Source organism: Heptranchias perlo, chromosome 9 (genome assembly GCF_035084215.1).
Source record: "Heptranchias perlo isolate sHepPer1 chromosome 9, sHepPer1.hap1, whole genome shotgun sequence".
Classification (NCBI taxonomy): Eukaryota; Metazoa; Chordata; class Chondrichthyes; order Hexanchiformes; family Hexanchidae; genus Heptranchias; species Heptranchias perlo.
In genome coordinates this window covers 43,180,553-43,204,205 of record NC_090333.1, presented here as the reverse complement: position 1 = coordinate 43,204,205, position 23,653 = coordinate 43,180,553, and the positions used below count along the sequence as shown (strand labels likewise).

The 23,653-nt window shown below is 42.7% G+C and overlaps 1 protein-coding gene across 1 annotated transcript in view; it reads left to right on the top strand.

Moving 5' to 3' along the window:
• The window catches only part of hook1 (hook microtubule-tethering protein 1), a 65,894-nt gene extending 43,037 nt beyond the window's left edge, over window positions 1–22,857 (top strand). Inside the window, exons 17-22 of the mRNA XM_067990289.1 lie at window positions 1,057–1,091; window positions 5,905–5,987; window positions 8,239–8,339; window positions 10,371–10,472; window positions 17,897–17,965; window positions 19,571–22,857. Coding sequence (XP_067846390.1) covers window positions 1,057–1,091; window positions 5,905–5,987; window positions 8,239–8,339; window positions 10,371–10,472; window positions 17,897–17,965; window positions 19,571–19,717 — 537 coding nt within the window. The 3' untranslated portion in view covers window positions 19,718–22,857. The remainder of the gene's footprint in view (window positions 1–1,056; window positions 1,092–5,904; window positions 5,988–8,238; window positions 8,340–10,370; window positions 10,473–17,896; window positions 17,966–19,570) is intronic.
• The last annotated feature ends 796 nt before the right edge of the window (window positions 22,858–23,653 follow it).

Here is a 23,653-nt window from a genome sequence, read left to right as displayed (position 1 = left end):
TATAGAAGTAATTACTTGTGTATCTGTACTGGGCTTGTAAATAATGTATTTTGGAGACCAGATCATCTTTTCTGAGTGTAATTTAAAAAAACTTATGACACAACAAAAGTTAAATCTAGTTGTAATGTTGGATACTGAATCCTTGCAGCTATGGGGACGGAGAGTGGCGTGTGAAATATAATCTTCCTCTTGGTGCTTAATTTAAATTTACTGATATGAAAGCTTTCATTCTCAAATCAGTGGTAGGTTAAGAACCTTTGCACAAGCTATTGACTGGATCTCTTTTTGCTTATTAGTTGACTCATGATAAAGGAAACAGGCCTTCATTTCTTTGATGAAGCACAGAAAAGACCCAATAGCTGTACCAAATTGCCAGTGGCTGCAATAGTTGCAGCAGCAAAAGTAATTCCACTGAATATGACAGTCAAAAATGACATCTGTTACGATGAGCAGTTGGTGGTGGCTGACTGAGACACACAATTTAGGTGGAAATTGAGGGAGTTCACAAAATCAGGTTAAAGTGATTATAAAAGGTGAAGAAGTTCTCTTTTTAGTCTTAAGATTGTGTACTGAAATACATCTGACCATCTAGACACTTTTTTTGATTTGTATTGTTCAAATTGCAAGTGCTTACTTTTAATTATGGCTCCCATCAGCCAATGTGTTTATGTAACCAGTTCATGTGCCACTGAGATTATGACTGGAGGGCAGGAGAAAAGCAGAAGGATGTAATCATATCAAAACTGAAGTTATACATTTTCATCTGTCACAGTACACTGGTGCATTTTCATTTTATCCTTTCTGTTGGCAGTTTTAAAGAGTAGCCTCAGACAGTAGGACAATTAGGAAGATCAAGGACATCTACTTAAGTATGGTTTCATTATAATGTGCATTGTACAGTTATAAAAACAACTCCAACTGCTTCATTAACATATGTTCTTAAAGTATCCAATACGGTTTGTTTAAACACTATTAGCTACCAAAAATATGCTTGAACTATGCACTCCACAATCTTAAGGTATCATGTGAAACCCTTGATATTGTCTTGTTTTACAGTCAAGTGGACTGAAGAAGAAATTGGATGCACACCTGTAAGTAAATTGTATTAAAGAAGCTTTTCTTCCAGAATGTATTGACCCTTTCAAGGTCCACAAAGCAGCACTGCAGCAGTTTTTAAAAGTAGATAGATTCAATAGTTCATTCAGTAACATATTAACTTCTCGACATTTTCTTTTTTTCATTTGTATTGTCACTCACTGAGAATCAAAACTTGATGCAATTTCTATAACTCCTCTTTTTACACTATAGTTGCCATTTTCATTAATAGCTTCAGAGAAGTTTTGTATTCCATCAATTAGTCAATTTTAATATGGTCGCTATGGTCATAGTGCACTCGGAAACAAGATGATGCCAGGTGCTTCTGTTTTATGTGATATTGAATAAGTGTCGTAGTGTATCTGGAAATCTTGAGTTGTTGTGCATGGACAGCCATGCAGAACTTTGAATTTAAGCTTTGTTAAAATGTTACTTACCCAGCTAGACAGAGTCAATTTTATGTCTTCTAAACTAAATTTCACTTCACTTGATTTACTGATTTTGAAAATAAAATTGAATATTTTCGAAAGTTAATTCAATGGATTTGTTTCAGATAATGATATACAGTAGCATAGTGGTTATGTTACTGGACTAATAATCCAGAGGCCTGGACTAATAATCCGGAGTCATGAGTTCAAATCCCACCATGGCAGCTGGGGAATTTAAATTCAATTAATTAAATAAAAATCTGGAATTAAAATACTAGTATCAGTAATGGTGGCCATGAAACTACCGGATTGTCGTAAAAACCCATCTGGTTCACTAATGCCCTTTAGGGAAGGAAACCTGCCGTCCTTACCCGGTCTGGCCTATATGTGACTCCAGATTCACAGCAATGTGGTTGATTCTTAATTGCACTCTGAAATGGCCTAGCAAGCCACTCAGTTGTAAAATCTCGCTAAAAAAAGTCATAATAAGAATAAAACCGGACAGACACCCGGCATCAGACCACTAGGCACCGGACATGACCCTGCAAAGTCCTCCTCACTAACATCTGGGGACTTGTGCCAAAATTGGGAGAGCTGTCTCCCACAGACTAGTCAAGCAACAGCCTGACATAGCCATACTGACAGAATCATACCTTTCAGCCGACGTCCCAGACTCTTCCATCACCATCCCTGGGTATGTCCTGTCCCAATGGCAGGACAGACCGACCAGAGGTGGCGGTACAGTGATATATAGTCAGGAGGGAGTGGCCCTGGAAGTCCTCAACATTGACTCTGGACCCCATGAAATCTCATGACATCAGGTCAAACATGGGCAAGGAAACCTCCTGCAGATTACCACCTACCACCCTCCCTCAGCTGATGAATCAGTCCTCCTCCATGTTGAACACCACTTGGAGGAAGCACTGAGGGTAGCAAGGGCACAGAATGTACTCTGGGTGGGGGACTTCAATGTCCATCACCAAGAGTGGCTCGGTAGCACCACCACTGACCGAGCTGGCCGAGTCCTGAAGGACATAGCTGCCAGACTAGGCCTGCAGCAGGTGGTGAGCGAACCAACACGAGGGAAAAACTTAGTTGACCTCGTCCTCACCAATCTACCTGTCGCAAATGCATCTGTTCATGACAGTATTGGTAGGAGTGACCACCGCACAGTCCTCGTGGAGATGAAGTCCTGTCTTCGCACTGAGGACACCATCCAGCGTGTTGTGTGGCACTATCACTGTGCTAAATGGGATAGATTCAGAACAGATCTAGCATCTCAAAACTGGGCATTCATGAGGTGCTTTGTGGGCCATCAGCAGCAGCAGCAGGATTGTATTCCAGCACAATCTGTAACCTCATGGCCCGGCATATTCCTCACTCTACCATTACCAACAAGCCAGGGGATCAACCCTGATTCAATGAGGAGTGTAGAAGAGCATGCCAGGAGCAGTACCAGGCGTACCTAAAAATGAGGTGCCAACCTGGTGAAGCTACAACTCAGAACTACATGCATGCTAAACAGCGGAAGCAGCATGCTATAGGCAGAGCTAAGCGATTCCACAACCAACGGATCAGATCAAAGCTCTGCAGTCCTGCCACATCCAGTCGTGAATGGTGGTGGACAATTAAACAACTAACGGGAGGAGGATGCTCTGTAAACATCCCCAACCTCAATGATGGCGGAGTACAGCATGTGAGTGCAAAAGACAAGGCTGAAGTGTTTGCAACCATCTTCAGCCAGAAGTGCTGAGTGGATGATCCAACTCTTCCTCCTCCCAATAGCCCCACCATCACAGAAGCCAGTCTTCAGCCAATTCGATTCACTCCACGTGATGTCAAGAAACGGCTGAGTGCACTGGATACAGCAAAGGCTATGGGCCCTGACAACATTCCGGCTGTAGTGCTGAAGTCTTGTGCTCCAGAACTAGCCGCGCCTCTAGCTAAGCTGTTCCAGTACAGCTAAAACCCTGGCATCTAGCCGACAATGTGGAAAATTGCCCAGTTATGCCATGTCCACAAAAAGCAGGACAAATCCAATCCGGCCAATTACCGCCCCATCAGTCTACTCTCGATCATCAATAAAGTGATGGAAGGTATTGTCGACAGTGCTATCAAGCGGCACTTACTCACCAATAACCTGCTCACCGATGCTCAGTTTGGGTTCTGCCAGGACCCCTCGGATCCAGACCTCATTACAGCCTTGGTCCAAACGTGGACAAAAGAGCTGAATTCCAAAGATGAGGTGAGAGTGACTGCCCTTGACATCAAGGCAGCATTTGACTGAGTGTGGCACCAAGGAGCCCTAGTAAAATTGAAGTCAGTAGGAATCAGGGGAAAACTCTCCAGTGGCTGGAGTCATACCTAGCACAAAGTGAGATGGTAGTGGTTGTTGGAGGCTAATCATCAGTCTCAGGGCAGTGTCCTAGGCCCAACCATCTTCAGCTGCTTCATCAATGACCTTCCCTCCATCATAAGGTCAGAAATGGGGATGTTCGCTGATGATTGCACAGTGTTCACTTCCATTCGCAACCCCTCAAATAATGAAGCAGTCCGTGCCCGCATGCAGCAAGACCTGGACAACATCCAGGCTTGGGCTGATAAGTGGCAAGTAACATTCGCGCCAGACAAGTGCCAGGCAATGACCATCTCCAATAAGAGAGAGTCTAACCACCTCCCCTTGACATTCAACAGCATTACCATAACCAAATCCCCCACCATCTACATCTTGGGGGTCACCAGTGACCAGAAACTTAACTGGACCAGTCACGTAAATACTGTGGCTACAAGAGCAGGTCAGAGGCTGGGTATTCTGCGGCGAGTGACTCACCTCCTGACTCCCCAAAGCCTTTTCACCGTCTACAAGGCACAAGTCAGGAGTGTGATGGAATACTCTCCACTTGCCTGGATGAGTGCAGCTCCAATAACACTCAAGTAGCTCGACACCATCCAGGACAAAGCAGCCAGCTTGATTGGCTCACCATCCACCACCCTAAACATTCACTCCCTTCACCACTGGCGCACCGTGGCTGCAGTGTGTATCATCCACAGGTTGCACCGCAGCAACTCGCCAAGGCTTCTTCGACAGCACCTCCCAAACCCGCGACCTCTACCACCTAGAAGGACAAGAGCAGCAGGCATTTGGGGACAACACCACCTGCACGTTCCCCTCCAAGTCGCACACCATCCCGACTTGGAAATATATCGTCGTTCCTTCATCGTCGCTGGGTCAAAATCCTGGAATTCCCTTCCTAATAGCACTGTGGGAGAACCTTCACCACACGGACTGCAGCGGTTCAAGAAGGCTGCTCACCACCACCTTCTCGAGGGCAATTAGGGACGGGCAATAAATGCTGGCCTTGCCAGCGACGCCCACATCCCATGAACGAATAAAAAAAAACTTGAAGAAAAAATAGTTAAAAATTATATTAGGTCATGAAATCTATGGGAGGTACCTTATGAGAATGAATAGAGTTTGATTTATGTTCGATGAGAAGACTTTTTATGCCAATGCCTTGACCTAAATACAATTTATTTCTTATGGACTGTTCTCATGGCTTCTAAATGTAGCACATTTGGTTAGTAAAATTATGTTAAAGCGGCAAAATATTTTATTTAGCACCTAAATTTGCTCCCCTCCTCTCTTGAAGGAACCGATATCATCCCAGTGATCAGAAAACTATTCCAGCAGGTGTTACTGGATAACAATCGGAACAGGAACCTAATTGATGCTAAAATCATCCAATAGATTATAACATTTCTAACTTATAACAAATTGTAAGCATCCAAGCACACAATGTAAGGAATGCGGCCTCTTAAAGGGGAGCGCCTGCATACAAGGACAAAAAATGTTGCAACCTGTTATCCTGATGAGGAAATTCATAGGCACATATTCAAATCTTTCAAAGAACCGGCACAGCACGATGGACTGAATGGCCCCCTTCTGTGTTGTAAGATTCTATAATTCTGATTCTGTGAATTGTCTGGAAGTGGCAGATTAATGATTTAATAGCATTTACTTTTTAATATTTGGAATTGTTCTGAAAAATCTAGAAACTGCAATATCTTCTAAAGTACAACTTCTCAAGTGACTCTTAGAGGATTACAGTAAATTACCAACTGCTTTCAGTTTAGGCTGTAGAGGCTTGTGACCTCTACAGACAAAATTGGTAGTTTTCAAGTCTGCCAACTTCCTGCTGACTACAACACAGAAACTGGAATTGACATGTGTAACAGCAAACTAAAGACAGATTTAATGACAGATTTAATAGCACTTTAATAACTGAGCGTTAGTGTTAGAGTAAATAGGTCACTTAAGAGCTGAACAGTAATTTTCTGTGGGTGAAGGATGCATCTAATTTGCCTCACATTTTATCTCTAGAGAGAAACTTCATGAGGCCCATGATGAGCTGCAGAAAAAGAGAGAACTTATTGAAGACTTACAACCTGAAATACTCCAAAGCTGTAAGTTTTAAAAAATATATATAATAAACACAATCTTCTAAATATCTTACTGTTTTTAACAAAAAGCAAAATACTAGAGATGCTGGAAATCTGAAATAGAATCCGAAATTGCTGGAAGCACTCAGCAGGTCAGGCAGCATCGTTGGAGAAAGGAAGGCAGGGTTAACAGTTCAGGCCTATGACCCATTGTCAGAACCGGGAGATGTTATAGATGAATAACTTATCAGGAGGAACAGATCCAAGAGGGGGAGGGAGGAAAAAAATAACCACATAGACAAGAAAAGAAAAAGAATAATCTGTAAAGCAAATAGGCGGAGAACAGGAGATGATTAAATGACAGAAGTGATAAAGGTATAAGACAAATAGAGGCAATAATGAGAAAAGTTAGAGGAATAAGATACATCTACGACCCAGAGAATGTGTGAATGGTTACAGCAGAATAGCAGAGGGGGAGGGAAGCATGGAAAATCTGGTAAAGCAGAGAAGGCTCCAGTGACCCGGGAGTAAGTGGAAGAAAAAGGCAAAAAGATACTGGGGTGCAGACTACCCCGCCAACGGTGTACTGATGGGGGATACCCAGCCCACACAGCAGCCAACAACCTCCTCCTTTCCTGGAAGCGCTGCTGCTTGTAAGGAGGCAGTGCTTGGTACCTCAGTGGCCCTTTGAAGAACGCCGAGAGAGGCATGGGGGCTTATCCAAGCAGGATTCAAGCCTGGAATGGTGGCAAAAGTGTAAGAAGGCAGAGAGATAGTGAAAGGTTGGAATAGAGATTTCGGGGATAACCAAGCCAAGTCTGTTCCTATCATCACCACACATAGACTTGCAGCAGGAGTCTGGAGATCAGGAGTTGGATTTTCCCCTCCTTAACTCAGGGATGCTTAGGTGAATTGTTGCACCTATGTTACCTGGCTGAAATCAACTAATGCAGCACAGAGCAGAGAATGAACCTAGGTACCACAAGGAGTCCTTGGGCCTCTCCCTGATCATGGTGGAACCCCACCCCCTCCCCTATCGGCTCCAGACTCCTCCTCCTACTGACTGCCGGGGACTGTTCCCACGGGTCCTGCCACAGTGAATCTGGCCGGGTTCGGGCGGGACTCCGGGAACGTTTATTTAAATGAGGTCATGCCTTTAAGATCAGCAGGGCTTCCATGTCCCCGGACTGTGTGGGTGAGATACCCGCTTTGGGGCTCGCAAGCACTGTTCCTGTCCCTCTTTTAAAATTGGGGCCTTGGTTGTTAAATATTAGAATAGATATGAATATTCACGGTATGTGTGGCACGTTCCAAACTCTTTGCCTAGTTTCTATTGCAAGAGATATATAATACTTGAAATTTTCTTGTTGCTCAGCAGAAATTCAAGTGTTCTATGCTCAGAGGTGATAGTTCTTTCGGTATGAGCATTGGTTCAGTGGTAGTACTCTCCTCTCTCAGTCAGAAGATTCAAGCCCCACTCCAGAGACTTGAGCATATAATCTAGGCTGTCACTCCACTAAGAAGTGTTCATTGTTGGAGGTGCCATCTATTGGATGAGACGTTAAACCGAGGCTCCGTCGGCCCTCTTGAGTGGACGTAAACGATCCCATAGCACTGTTCAAAGAAGAGGAGAGTAATTCTCTCGGTGTCCTGGCCAACATTTATCCCACAACCAATATCACAAAAAATAAACCCAGATTATCTGGAAATTATCTTATTGCTGTTTGCAAATTGGCTACCCTACATTACAATACTGACTACACTTCAAAAGTACTTCATTGCCTGTGAAGTGCTTTGAGACATCCTGAAGTTGTGAAAGGCGCTATATAAATGCAAGTTCTTCTTCTATAAATCTGTTTTGAAAAGCAACATTGACCTCCTAACCGAACCAGGGTTAAATATATTGTAATCCATATTTATAGAAAATATCTTTACTAATATCACCAGTTCATAGCTTACTGCTCGGGTATCCTAAGATCTAAGCTTGGCCTTTATAAATTACTCAAATACGATGTTAGTAAATGTATTATTCAATAGAAATTCTGGGCACTATACTTGAAATCATTTTTACAACTGAAATAGCAGTTCAATTTCTTAATGTACAATAATCTATTTTTTAAAAAAAAGTATTAAATAAAATATACATGAAGAAAAATGACGACACCTTACGGACATCTTGACATAACAAAATAGCAGATTCATAACATTTATACGCACAGGGTAATTACAAAATCATATTTGAAAGATTTCCAAATTGCAAATCTTATCATTTTAGCTCAAAAGATTGAGGAGTTGCAACGTGCCCTGACTAAAAAGGATGAAGACATGAGGGCAATGGAGGAAAGGTACAAGATGTACCTCGAGAAAGCTCGTAATGTGAGTACATGTGGCTAGATTACTTGGGTCCTCTAACTTGCTTTTTATTCCACTTTTCTACCCCAACACCTGCTCCCCTATATGCTGTCTTTGACTTTATTCTGGGAATTGTTCCAAATTTCAAACCTATTTTAAAATACCAAAATGAGTGGAACAAAGTATCATCAACACATGCATCTAATATGGTATAGGGAAAATGACCAGAGTAATCCATTTCAGTAGAAACTGGTGTGCACAGGAAACAATCGATTTTTGTACGTACGTCGCATTTTTTGATCCCCTCTCTGCCACCTTTTTCATGGCTGAAAATTCCAATTTCTCCATTTATTCCTCCTACTTTAGTCCTTGGATGCTAGGAAGCTTTCTGAAATCTTGTACAAGAACCTTCCCTTTTTAGCTGATCAAGGTTAAAACATTATTTCAGACAATCTGGCCCATCAACCTCTCTTCACCAAGAAATTCTACGAAAACTATCAAAACACACTTCTGCAAATAACTTTAACATTTAGCATTGAGAGTAAACAGTAGTGAAATATTGTGACTAAATTCAACTCCCAAGAAGAGTTCTTTATCTAATAGAACTCTTGCCCTCAAAGTTCAACAGTTTGACCTAGGGTTAAATTGCATCTAAATAATCATAAAGTTAACCCTACAGTGGCAGTTTTTCTAGAAATAGTGGGGTCAAAAATCTATGGCCCTTGTGGAATATTCCCATTGCAATTCTAATAGAAGTGTGGAGAAGGGCTATGAATTGGAACCCGGGTATCAGGGGTTCTAGCTTTACCTGAGAGTTTCTGTGAGACATTGTGATGGGCAAAGCTTCTACCCACTCCAAACATGGTTAACTGTGTAGGAGGGGTTGCGGACCCCCAGGTCAGGATTTCCCATGTCAGGCCCATATGCTAAATGGGACTGGCATACCAACCTGTCCAAAGGTGGGATGTGGAGTCCACCTTGGGGTCAAAGTCTGGGATGTGGTCTGCACCCCCCCCCCCCCAAGATTTGGTCATTTTAACCTTTTTCTCAGTCTCTTTTATAAATGGGTCAGTGGGCAAAATATTGAGATTTTTTTTGGTGGGTCCCAGCACCCCTCTTTTCCAACCCCCTCTTAACTGGACTGAACACCTTTCCTGTAGCAGTTGGGCACCAGAGAGGTGATCTCAGTGGCATAGACTCCCACTGTCATTATTAAAATGAAATAACGTCCCATTGACCGTGCAAACTTTGGCAGGGTCAGCACCAGAGGTCCCGGCAGGCTGATCCTGGCCTTTACGGTGGGATCAAAGACCCATGGGTTTTTGGCCCCAGTTTTTAGATTGATTTTTAAAAGCAAAGGTCTGAGGGTTGAAATGGGGAGTTTCAATTGGAAGATGGAGAATATCAGAAGCAAAAATGCCGAACAAAATTGGAATGTTTTTAAGGATATTTTGGACCGGAACATGTGGCATGCTGGCAAGAGTGGACGTATGTCTTGGTGCCCTGCCTAAGTGAAAATTTACATTTAAAATATGAGAAATTCAGGGGGTAGTTTTCTGAGCACACTCTGGCAGCTGGGAACCTCGCCTGCCACCAACAAGTATCAGAAAATCGTGGGCAACACTCCTGCAATTTTCTGATATGCTGTGCTAACAGATAAAGTTCCCCTCCATCAGCACATGCTCATAAAATTGCTCGTTCTCATGAGGTTTTGTTTACAATTTTAAATAACCGTAGTTCAGCAAAAAGAGAAATATTAGTCTCAACATACAAGAAATCACAAGCAACCAAATCTGTCAGCTCCACTTACTTCATTTACCAACTATAAAAAAGCTTGCAAACCCAAGGCAAGGACTCCTGTGAGACTGGGTCTCTTGTAGGATTTATCTAAAGTGAATGCCCATTGGGAAATCTCAATACAAGCTCTGGAAGGGATTCTCCGCGCCCCCCCCCCCCCCCCACTCCAACAGCACCACAATACTCACAATACTTTGGTATAGTTTTACAGAGGATGCTTAATGAAGAAAAACACTTCTGTTTATATTACATACACAGGTGATTAAAGCTCTGGATCCAAAACAGAACCCAGCAACTGCAGAAATCCATGTACTGAAAAGCCAGATCATTGAGAGAGACAAAAAAATACAAATGCTGGAGGTATGTCATTATATCATTACACTTTATAATGATTACAACCTTTTCCTCAATGATATGGTAATATCCTAAGTTATTAGTAGAATATTATATATAATAACTAGCTTGTTCCACCTAAATGTTTCGCTATTTCATGACTCAGACATTTAGAGGTGTATTGCTATATTAACAAATTTCTCCACAATTTCTACATATCTATTCCCAGACTACCTCTAACCAGTCATTTTCAATTACAAAACGCAATAATAAGTGCTAACTCAAGGATCACAGTAAATATAAAAGAAAGATATCTATACCGCAATTAGGATTATATGATGGTTCAATAGAACATATTTCCCTTTAACAAGCCATCACTATGTTACACAATGAGCTGTTTTTTTCATGGAGAACTAGGCCCAGAAATTTGATGGCACCACGGCTGTTTTTCAAGTGCAAAATGGGCGCTTAAGCATCTAATATGGAGGGCAGAGCACGCCGCTCATTACGCACTGGAAATATGCCACCCGCCATATTGATGAAGGTGTAAAAAGAGGCTTCCAGGGCTCGCGCCCAAAACAGGTTTGTTTAAGGCTCCCTATGCAAAATTGAGCTGCCCTGAATGCAGCCAGCGCGCGGGCCAGCTGTGTTCAGGAAAATATGGTTTACATATGGCCTAACCAGCGGTCCTTAAAGGGACCGCTGCAGGTCGCCACCAAAAAGGTATATTTGCCATCTGCTTAATCTGCATTAGGATTTGGCCAATATAGGGAATTCCTCTCTGATCCCCAAAAGCAAGCTTCAAGGGACCACAATGACTGATATCATTAGGCACCCAGCCCAGGAAGAGTACAGAGATGATTTTGAAGATTCCTGGTTTTTAAGCTTCAGGGAGGGGAAGGATGGGGTGTGGATTAGGGGAACAGGAGGGCGGCTTCAATTTTTTTTTGTGTGTTTGGACCTTGGAATTTTTGTGTACAGAGGTGTTTTTTGTATGGAGGGTCTGGCTTTTTTGTGCATGGGTAGGCTTTCTTATGGAGGGGTCTTTTTTGTGTCTGAAGGTCTGTTTTGTTTGTGTGTGTGAGTGGCCTCACATCTTGTTTTGTGTATAAGGGTTTGATTTTTTTGTGTATGGGGATATTTGGTTATCAGACTTGCTTTTTTGCAAAATCATGTGGCCCACTTGTTGGTTTGGACACTTGTATCCAAGCCCCTTGCTCCAAAAGATTGAACGTCCCTATGTTAAGGCCGTCTAACTGTGTAGCACATCACAAATATAAATGGTAAAGAGTCTTCTGAGGTGTGTGCAACTTTGTGATCAGGAACTTGGTGTATTTGCAGTGCAGACTGCAATTTTTTAACATCCTTTAAACATATAGGGGGTTATATTGGATAACCCCTGAAACTGGGTGTGGGGGTCACAGTGCGCGATTAACCTGTGCCCGGTCGTTGACATGCAGGCAGCATGTGAGATTCGTGCTGCCTGGTGATTTACCTGATTGCTGTGTGCAGCCAGCGCTACCTGCGCTGTTGATTCGGTGCTCACCAACAGACGCGCCCCGATATCGCGAGTGGCTAGCACCACTTAAAGGCAGCCTGCACCTCTTAAAGGGGAAGTGCAGTGTGGCTGCAGGAAGTGGTGGAAGTCAATTGGGAAGTGAATGTGTGCTGCAATATGTGCAGCGTGATGATGATGGGACCTCTGGAATTTTTAATGAGCAACAACTGGGCTGCTCAACGTTTGTAGGACTCTGACATTTGCAAATTATAAGTTATGGGTCCACATGGAGTCTGAACGGAGATCAGACATCGCACGCATAAAACACAGATGCAAGTCCCATCTCTGTGTTTACAAATTGTTGAGTTATTTTAAAACATTGAATAAAGGTTGCATACTACCAGAGGAAACCTCCTGCTGATTACCACCTACCGTCCTCCCTCAGCTGATGAATCAGCCCTCCTCCATGTTGAGCACCACTTGGAGGAAGCACTGAGGGTAGGAAGGACACAGAATGTACTTTGGGTGGGAGACTTCAATGTCTATCAACAAGAGTGGCTCGGTAGCACCGCTACTGACCGAGTCCTGAAGGATATAACTGCCAGACTGGGCCTGCGACAGGTGGTGAGCGAACCAACACGAGGGAAAAACCTACATGTCCTCGTCCTCACCAATCTACCTGTCGCAGATGCATCTGTCCATGATAGTATTGGTAGTACTGATCACCGCACAGTCCTTGTGGAGATGAAGTCCCGTCTTCGCACTGAGGATACCATCTAACGCGTTGTGTGGCACTACCACCATGCTAAATGGGATAGATTCAGAACAGATCTAACAGCTCAAAACTGGGCATCCATGAGGCGCGGTGGGCCATCAGCAGCAGCTGAATTGTATTCCAGCACAATCTGTAACGTCATGGCCCGGCATATTCCTCACTCTACTATTACCAACAAGCCAGGGGATCAACCATGGCTCAATGAGTTGTGTAGAAGAGCATGCCAGGAGCAGCACCAGGCATACCTAAAAATGAGGTGCCAACCTGGTGAAGCTACAACACAGGACTACATGCGTGCTAAACAGCGGAAGTAACATGCTATAGACAGAGCTAAGCGATTCCACAACCAACGGATTGCAAGGTTTGCAGTCCTGTCACATCCAGTCGTGAATGGTGGTGCACAATTAAACAACTAACGGGAGGAGGAGGCTCTGTAAACATCCCCATCCTCAATGATGGTGGAGTCCAGCACGTGAGTGTAAAACACAAGGCTGAAGCGTTTGGAACCATCTTCAGCCAGAAGTGCCGAGTGGATGATCCATCTCGGCCTCCTCCCGATATCCCCACCGTCACAGAAGCCAGTCTTCAGCCAATTCGATTCACTCCACGTGATATCAAGAAACGGCTGAGTGCACTGGATACAGCAAAGGCTATGGGCCCTGACAACATCCCAGCTGTAGTGCTGAAGACTTGTGCTCCAGAACTAGCCGCGCCTCTAGCCAATCTGTTCCAGTACAGCTACAACACTGGCATCTAGCCGACAATGTGGAAAATTGCCCAGGTATGTCCTGTCCACAAAAAGCAGGACAAATCCAATCCGGCCAATTACCGCCCCATCAGTCTACTCTCAATCATCAGCAAAGCGATGGAAGGTGTTGTCAACAGTGCTATCAAGCGGCACTTACTCAGCAATAACCCTGCTCACCGACGATCAGTTTGGGTTCCGCCAGGACCACTCGGCTCTAGACCTCATTACAGCCTTGATCCAAACATGGACAAAAGAGCTGAGTTCCAGAGATGAGGTGAGAGTGACTGCCCTCGACATCAAGGCAACATTTGACTCTGTGTGGCACCAAGGAGCCCTAGTAAAATTGAAGTCAATGAGAATCAGGGGGAAAACTCTCCAATGGCTGGAGTAATATCTAGCACAATGGAAGATGGTAGTGGTTGTTGGAAGCCAATCATCTCAGCCCCAGGACATTGCTGCAGGAGTTCCTCAGGGCAGTGTCCTTGGCCCAACCATCTTTAGCTGCTGCATCAATGGCCTTCCCTCCATCATAAGATCAGAAATGGGGATGTTCGCTGATGATTGCACAATGTTCAGTTCCATTCGCAACCCCTCAGATAATCCATGCCCGCATGCAGCAAAACCTGGACAACATTCAGGCTTGGGCTGATAAGTGGCAAGTAACACTCGTGCCAGGCAATGACCATCTCCAACAAGAGAGAGTCTAACCACCTACCCTTGACATTCAACGGCATTACCATCGCCGAATCCCCCACCATCAACATCCTGGGGGTCACCAGTGACCAGAACCTTAACTGGACCAGCCATATAAATACTGTGGCTACAAGAGCAGGGCAGAGGCTGGGTATTCTGCAGCAAGTGACTCACCTCCTGACTCCCCAAAGCCTTTCCACCATCTATAAGGCACAAGTCAGGAGTGTGATGGAATACTCTCCACTTGCCTGGATGAGTGCAGCTCCAACAACACTCAAGAAGCTCGACACCATCCAGGACAAAGCAGCCCGCTTGATTGCCACCCCATCCACCACCCTAAACATTCACTCCCTTCACCACTGGCGCACTGTGGCTGCAGTGTGCACCATCCACAGGATGCACTGCCGCAACTCACCAAGGCTTCTTCGACAGCACCGCCCAAACCCACGACCTCCACCACCTAGAAGGACAAGGGCAGCAGGCACATGGGAACAACACCACCTGCACGTTCCCCTCCAAGTCACACACCATCCCGACTTGCAAATATATCGCTGTTCTTTCATCATCGCTGGGTCAAAATCCTAGAACTCCCTACCTATCAGCACTGTGGGAGAACCTTCAACACATGGACTGCAGCGGTTCAAGAAGGTGGCTTACCACCACCTTCTCAAGGGCAATTAGGGATGGGCAATAAATGCTGGCCTTGCCAACGACACACACATCCAAGAACGAATAAAACAAAATCGCACATCCTCCAATCTGCATGCCAGACTCTGCCAATCTGAGTTTATACCGGGCCTGCGAGACAGCGTGTACCAAGGTTCTCAGATGATGCGCTAGAGGCTTTGGCGTAAGTAATGGAGAGAGAAGGGGCATTCTGTATCCACGGCGGGGCAGGAGGCCCTCCAGACATATGCTCCGAGGCAGTAGGGGACGAAGTAAACGCCAAGTGCATAGCACCACAAACATGGATGCAGTGCAGGAAGAAGTTCAATGCATAGACACCTGTGGTCAAGGTGAGTGAGATCAATTATCAAGTGGCATCTCCTACCAATTGCACCACTAGCTGCATCCACTGTTCCACGCACTACACCCTCCATCACCCACATACCAACAAACTCTTTCAATTAGTACTCAACTCTTCCAATCAGATGCTTCCTCTCACTCTCTCATATTACCACTGTTGCAAGCTGCACACCCACAGGTCACACACACTGGCAGCTATTCAACCATGACAGGCACATCATCCAAACATCCTGCAAGACACTCACCGACACATGTCTTGCTTTCTTGCAGGAGAAGATGGTGAAAAACAGGAGGCAGCAAATTGCATGGCTCCATGGAACATGAATCTGCTGTCCTCTCTCAGGATGACAGCATTCCTGTCTCACCCCTGCCACTCTGCCAGTGCCCTAGCTGTTGCCTGACAGCTAGCCAGCCCACTCCCCTGTTGAAACTTTATTATAGGAACATAGGAAGATAGGAACAGAAGTAGGCCATTTAGCCCCTTGAGCCTGTTCAGCCATTCATTATGGTTGATCTTTGACCTAGCTCCATATCCCGCCTTAGCCCCATATACTGCCTTAGCCCCATATCCCTTAATACTTTTGGTTAACAAAAATCTATCAATCTCACATTTAGAATGAATAATTAAGCTAACATCAACTGCCATTTGCGGAAGAGTGTTCCAAACTTCTACCACCCTTTGTGCGTAGAAGCATTTCCTAACTTCAATCCTGCAAGCCTTGGCTCTAATTTTTAGGCTATGTGTCGTAGTCCTAGTACTCAAGTATAGGAGACCTCCAGAAACAGGTACAAATGCATCAGCAGCCAAAAACAACAATCCAGCAACTAACCTGTAACTCCTGCATGATCCTTTTTAATAGCGCTGGTGGGGTCTTCCATGCTGTTTAAGACCTGTTCAGCTGTGCAAGGTTAAGGCAGTGCATTGGCTGGAGCGTTGAGTTCCAAAATCAGCATTGCACACTGATCTACCGCATATTCTCTCTATTTTACATGGTGTCGGCGTTCATTATCTGCGTCTGTGCGAATGCCTTTACCAATATGGCATCCGGCGCTCGTCACTCTAGAAGTGTGCGTGCACTTTCCGGACGCCATTTGGGGTCCTTAGGAGTCAGTGTAGCGCCAACACAAAGGGCGCTACACTGCCCAATTTAGACCCCATAGTATAGAAGATCCTGCTGCAACAGATATAAACACATAAGTTGCGAGGCCATGCTGACGGTAGGGCAGGTTATGCCGCAGATCAAAATTTCAGGAGCCTAAGGACATGTGCTATAATTCACAGTAATCTAAAAAGGAGGCCACAGGGAGGCTGTGCAAAACAAGTTATGTTAATGAGATCCCGTGCCAAAATTCACATTGTTTGGGCAAGTTTTACAATAAGCTGAAATAAAGTGCTCCAAATTTATTAGGGGGCATTTACATAATAATGCGCTTCGACTGCCTACCATCATGCTTCCTCTAGATGACCCAATAAAGTTTGAAGACACTGTGCGCCTTCTAGTGATTACTGTACTACTATGTCTGAGTGCTCTGAGAATGGGAAACACAAGCATGGTGGCTGGTTGATGTTGGTCAATGCAGACTTCAAGGGGTAGAGATGGCATTGCACCTCTGAATGCCGTGTCATGAGATGCCTCTGCTGCAGCTGGAGCCATGTCCAAGAAGGCAGTGCCTGCTAACTGGCTCTTTTTCTATCCTTTAAGGGGCGAGCTGGTTTGGATGGATGTGTAGGCAACCTGAGGGGAAACTCATCTGTCTCTCCTGCCAAACCCTACATGCTGAGTACCGCTGCAGGGTGCCCTGCAATCTGTCTAAGAGGTACCACTGGAAAGTGTGAGGCCTGGCTTCACGACTCTGCCAAGCAAATCTTTCAGCCTGTCAAATATGGCAGTGACAGGCTCTTGCCAATTGGAGTCCAAGGTCTGCATAGCTCCAGTCGCGGTGCTCATGAGAGAAACTGTTTCTGGGCTTGGTCCCTCGTCCTCTGGCTCACCTGCAATGCATGTCTGGTAACCACTTGCCCCATGGTGCACTGTAGTTGTGAAAATCCTTTACACATTTCTGTGGAGAGGTTGCAGGTGCAATCCTACAACATAGAGTATAAGTGCTCTATACTTATTCAAAGTGCAGTCAGTCTCAGTGCAGGCAAAACTTTTTGGATCCTCATCCCCACCATGCATTCAGACGGACTAATCAGCTGGAATGGCCTTCCCATTGGGCATACCCCAGTTCTTCATAATAATGATAAAGGAGAAGGAACAGCAGCGGCAAGAGGCTCTCAGAGTGTGGCGCCATGGCAGAAGACAGCAGCTGACTCACTATTACCGTGGCATTGTATTTGCTGTTGTTTTATGCCAGTTTTTACGTTCCAGCATAGGCAAAAGAGGTCAGCAGGAACTTTGGGTATAATATTCCCATCTGTAAGATCGCCGCAGAAACCATTTAAATTTCAGCGCAATTTCTGCGTAAGTGGAATCCAGGAAATTCGCAGTCAAATTATCGTCTAATTGGTTTTGTTAAACCAAGTTCTACAATTTCAAAGTATAGTAAATACAATATTGTAGATAGTAGTATTCTTGCACTATGATTATAAATAAGTTCAACTTTTTCTGGTTTATTTATCTCCAAAGCTCTAATGCAGAAAAGGTATCCTGTGTATAATGCAGTTAATTCAGTGGAGATTTACAGTTTTTTCCCTGTGTTTATACTAGCGGGAATGTGAGCAAGCAAAACTTCGAGAGTATGAAGAGGAGTTGATAGTAACAGCATGGTACAATAAGGTAAATTATTAACTATAGATGACATATCTTAGAATCGTAGAATCTTACAGCACAGAAGGGGGCCATTCAGCCTACTGTGCCTGTGCCGGATTTTTGAAAGAGCTATCCAATTAATCCCACTCTCCGCTCTTTCCCAATGGCGCTGCAAATTTTACCTTTTCAAGTATATATCCAATTCCCTTTTGAAAATTACTATTGAACCTGCTTGCACCACCATTTCAGGAATCCTAACAACTCGCTGCGTAAAATAATTTCTTCTCATCTCACATCTGGTTCTTATGCCAATTATTTTAAATCTGTGTCCTTTGGTATCTGTCAATGGAAATAGTTTGTCCTTGTTTATTCTATCAAAGCTCCTCATAATTTTGAACACCTCTATTATATCTCCCTTTTACCTTTTCTGCTCTAAGGAGAACAATCCCAGCTTCCTGAGTGTCTCCAGATAACTGAAGTCCCTCATTCCTGATACCATTCTGGTAAATCTCCTCTGCATTTATCCAAACCTTTAATATCTTTTCCAAAGTGTGGTGCCCAAAATTGAACACAATACTCCAGCTGAGGCCTAACCAGTGATTTATAAAGGTTTAGCATAACTTCCTTGGTTTTGTACTCTATGCCTCTATTTATAAAGTCAAGGATCCCATATGCCTTTTTAACTGTTTATCAACTTGTTCTGCCACCATCAAAGATTTGTGTATGTGAACCCGCAGGACTCTCTGTTCCTGCACCTCCTTTAAAATTGTGCCATTTAGTTTATATTGCCTCTCATTCCTCCTCCCAAAATGCGTTACTTCACACTTCTCTGCATTAAATTTCATCTGCCACGTGTCTGCCCATTTCACCAATCTGACTACATCTTCCTGAAGTCTGCTATTATCTTCCTCACTGTTTACTACATTTCCAAGTTTTGTGTTATCTGTCAGCTTTGAAATTGCACCCCTATACCCAAGTCCTGGTCATTAATATATAGCAAAATGAGCAGTGGTCCTAACACCGACCCCTAGGGACACCACTGTATATTTCCCGCCAGTCTGAAAAACAACCGTTCACCACGACTCTCTGCTTTCTGTCCCTTAGCCTATTTTGTATCCATGCTGCCACTGCCCCTTTAATCCCATGCGCTTCAATTTTGCTCACAAGTCTATTATTGAGCACTTTAGCAAACGCCTTTTAAAGTCCATATATGCTATCAATTTTATATGGACAATTGAAACATTTCATCGAAGAACTCAATTAAGTTTGTCAGACATGACTTGCCTTGAACAAATCCGTGTTGACTGTCATTAATTAACCCACGTTTTTCCAATCATGATTCCTCCTTTATTGGAACACAATTATTTAAAAAAAACTCTAGGGTTTATGGCATATTTCAAACTTAGGGGTATCTCCAGGAAAAATGGTGATTAGCGATAGCATAGTTATCATCGACAATAAACTCATTTCCACAGTTCGCAAAAAAGTGGGCTGCTGTAAGAGTGCATTTTGGTATTTCTCCAAGTGTAGGTAATTCTTGGTATCCTTTTGGGTCACTCTTTGTTTGCTACCAGCTTTTTTTGTTGTTTTCTTTTTCTCAATGTAAGACAAATAATCGTGGACTGTTTTCAGAGTTTGGCTTTTCAGAAGATGGGTGTTGAAGCCCGACTGGGAGGCGTTGGTCCAAATGCAAATCGGTCATTCCTAGCACAGCAACGACAGGTAACCAGCACACAAAAAACTCTGACAGTGACCACGCCTACAGCGGCTCCCCAATAGAACAACCAATGGAAGTTGGAATCTATATATAGAGGTGTCCCTTTTTAAAAACTGTATATTAAAATAGCTTAAAGGTAGAAGGTAAAACAAAAAGGTGTATGACTGAGATCAGTATTTTATAATACTTTCACTTTCAATAATACATTTCTACTCTAGATCGGTCCTAATGGAAAGCATACTGTTAACTCTTAAAGGGTTGCTTTTCACCATGTCTGAATTACTTTGTATATAGAAGCACAGAATGGTAAAGACAAAGGATGAAAAATTTAGCAAGTTATTTTGGTTTTATTTTTTGCATCAAAATTTAAATTTATATATAAAGATGATGTATATTTCCTGATTTTAATTTCATCAATATGTTTACTAAGATAAAAATTCTCTGATGAATAAATTCACTGTTTTCCTTGCAGTAGTGTTTTAACTTTGTTTTATTAAAAAAAGATCTGTCATAGTTTTTGGATTTACAAGGATGGCAATACATATACTGGCATGTTTGTAAATTTGAGAAAATATGGAATGTAATCATAATCTCCAAGTATTTAAATCCCTCAGAACAAGTCTTAACATGTAAACACAGAGCAATAAAATCCTATTTTGATTTTTTTTTAAAACTTGGATCTCAATGTATAGTAGCAATTCAGTTTATGAGGAAGAGAAATAAGTTACATGAGACTATATGAAGAATACTCAATTATAAATTCTAAACTAAACCTTGTTTCACACATTGGAACTTTGAAAGTGTCCTAAGGGCTTTTATTATACAGTTCCATGAAACCTATGCTTCCAAGTGCTTTACTTACAAAACTGCAATTTTAAGTTGAATGTTTATAAATCTATATTGTTTGAGTCTTTATTGAAGATGATTATTTTTATTAAAATAGAAACATAGAAACATACAAAATAGGAGCAGGAGTAGGTCATTCGGCCCTTCGAGCCTGCTCCGCCATTCAATATGATCATGGCTGATCCTCTATCTCAATACCATATTCCTGCTCTCTCCCCATACCCCTTGATGTCTTTTGTGTCTAGGAATCTATCTAGCTCCTTCTTAAATATATTCAGTGATGTGGTAGAGAATTCCACAGGTTCACCACCCTCTGAGTGAAGGAATTTCTCCTCATCTCAGTCTTAAATGTCCTACCCGTATCCTGAGATTGTGACCCCTCGTTCTGGACCCCTTAGCCAGGGGAAACATCCTCCCTGCATCCAGTCTGTCTCGCCCTGTCAGAACTTTATATGTTTCAATGAGATCCCCTCTCATTCTTCTAAACTCAAGTGAATACAGGCCGAGTCGACCCAATCTCTCCTCAAACGACAGTCCTGCCATCCCAGGAATCAGTCTGGTGAACCTTCGCTGCACTCCCTCTATGGCAAGTATATCCTTTCATAGGTAAGGAGACCAAAACTGCGCACAATACTCCAGGTGTGGTCTCACCAAGACCTTGTATAACTGCAGTAAGAAATCCTTGCTCCTGTACTCAAATCCTCTTTCAATGAAGGCCAACATACCATTTGCCTTCCTAACTGCTTGCTGTACCTTCATGTTTGCTTTCAGTGACTGGTGTACAAGGACACCCAGGTCCCTTTTTACATCAACATTTCCCAATCTAGGAAACAAATCTAAGAAAATCAATACAATTAACGTTCTCCATTATTTTGGGTTTATGTTCTTTCTAATATAACTGGAATAGTTACTGCAATGTTTTTAGTACATTTACATTTTTACATAGGGTGCACAGTTTGTGTAGACCCCAATTAAACCAGGGGTGCATTTAACATAACTTTTTATTTAATATACCTGAGAAACTGAACCATTTTGTTCATACCTGGGCAGTAAGCAATGTACAGTTTTGGGTTGAAGTCTTTGGTTGATTTCCAAAATTATTTCTGCATGAACCAGACATGGCATTCTTGCTCATCCTTTGTTGGAACTCTTGCTTTACCAGTGGTGATAGTACTATGAGTGTGTTTTTTTTTAAATGGAATATTGTAAGGATTTTAAGAGAAAAATACTGCAGTGTAGGTCCTTTTTGTGTTTCATTTAATGGATTTTGAAATTACTTTTGTTTCATTTGTTCTAGCTGTTCTAACTGGAAAAAAAATGTCATAATTTGTCAGCCATTTGAAAGATGGGTTCATCATCAGTCGGATTATCAGTATCTTCACTTTTTAACTACTGTATTTGTACTTTTCTACTGGTTTAGTTCTAACTCAGTAGAACAGTTAAAATTCATATTTGCAACACAAATGATGTCTTTGTAGCCTTGTCATTCAAGTGCTGTAGAAGGTCCTTTCCTAAGCTGGCAAAAATAATGGTCTGAAGTAATAAGAATAATGAGACCAGATGTACGTGCAGAAATTGCTTAAACTCAGTCTATTTTTAGTTGATTTCTAATAATATGAACAACATGCTTCAACAATTCTTGACTTACTGATGTACAATTACAGGCACTGTGCATGCATCAGTTTCCTGACCCATAACTTACTTTTCAAGTCTGGAACACAAGTAGAGTGAGTTCAGTTGCAATCACCTTCAAGTACAATGAGATACCCATCTTTCAAATGGTGTGTATTGTCGCTTTGTAAAAAGAGAACATATATCATTTGTTTGGTTCTAATGTGATCTTTATTTCATTTATGTATTCAAACTCAATATGGTAAAAATGATTAATGCTTGTATACCAATTCTTGAAGAGACTATTTCCACCGAGGAAGACAGAGGCGAAAGAAGATCATTGTGCAATAAAACTTGAGTTACAATATCATTTTCATTTCATCAATTTATGTAAAACAATGCTCACAAAATGTAGCTTTCATACTGAGTTTATGTATTTTTTTAAAAGTTGGGCATTTGTACCATTAATTGTATTGTTATTTCATTCCATCTGTAAGAATCACAATTATTGCAAAAGTAATTATTGCAATTGGGGTTAAAAGCTGATTATATTTGGAGCAAATGAGTGTCTCATTCCTCATTGTTGGTTAGCCTGTTTCCCATCATGTGCAGGATTCCTTCATCCTTAAAATTGCTGTTGGAGATGTACCTTCACAACCATTACATGCTGGGGTCAAGGTCACTTTGGCAACTAGTCATGCACTCCAGTTATTTCACCTGTACAAAATACATTCTAACACAGTCATCCTCCTTGTCATTGTAACTTTTTCATTCAGTATTATTAATTCAATTTGTTTAATCCATTCATTGTTTTGTCATTGTAAAATGCTGGTAGTTTTTAAATCATGTTCCTCATCATAAATGCCACTAACGTTGGCAAAGGAGAATGTTTGCACTTCGTGACCATTACCTGCAGCAACTGATGCAAAACAGCCCTAGACTATTCACAGCATTACAAACCCCATCCAAAGGCTGATGACACACCACTGCACCAGAATAGCTCAAGTACAATCACTGCTGTGGGACCACCAGGAACATCATTGAGCACAGTATTGCAGTATTGAAGCAAATGCTTGGATAGATCTCAGAGCTCCCTACAATATACTACACACAAAGTCTGTCACATATTGTAGTGTGTTGCATGTTGTACAACCTGTTAATACAAAGGGGATTGCATTTGGAGGAGGCAGAGTAACAAGAAGCGTCACCAGCTGATGAGAGGAAGATAAGGGAGAAGCAGAAGAAGGATGGCGAGCACAACTCATTGTAGTCACAGAGACTGAGGATCAGTTGATAGAACAGCGGTTCCAGCTCATTCCTCTTCCATGAAAAGTTACACAAAGCACCTTTGCATTAACAGTCCTTTTTACCCACTTCACCAGTCCCTTAAAGCTGTATTAAAGAACACTGACACCATTCAGCCAACTTTTATATGAATGACATAGAGATAAGGGGAAAAATTTGCAGGGCTATGGGGAAAGGGCAGGGGAATGTGACTAATTGGATAGCTGTTTCAAAGAGCTGACACAGGCACGATGGGC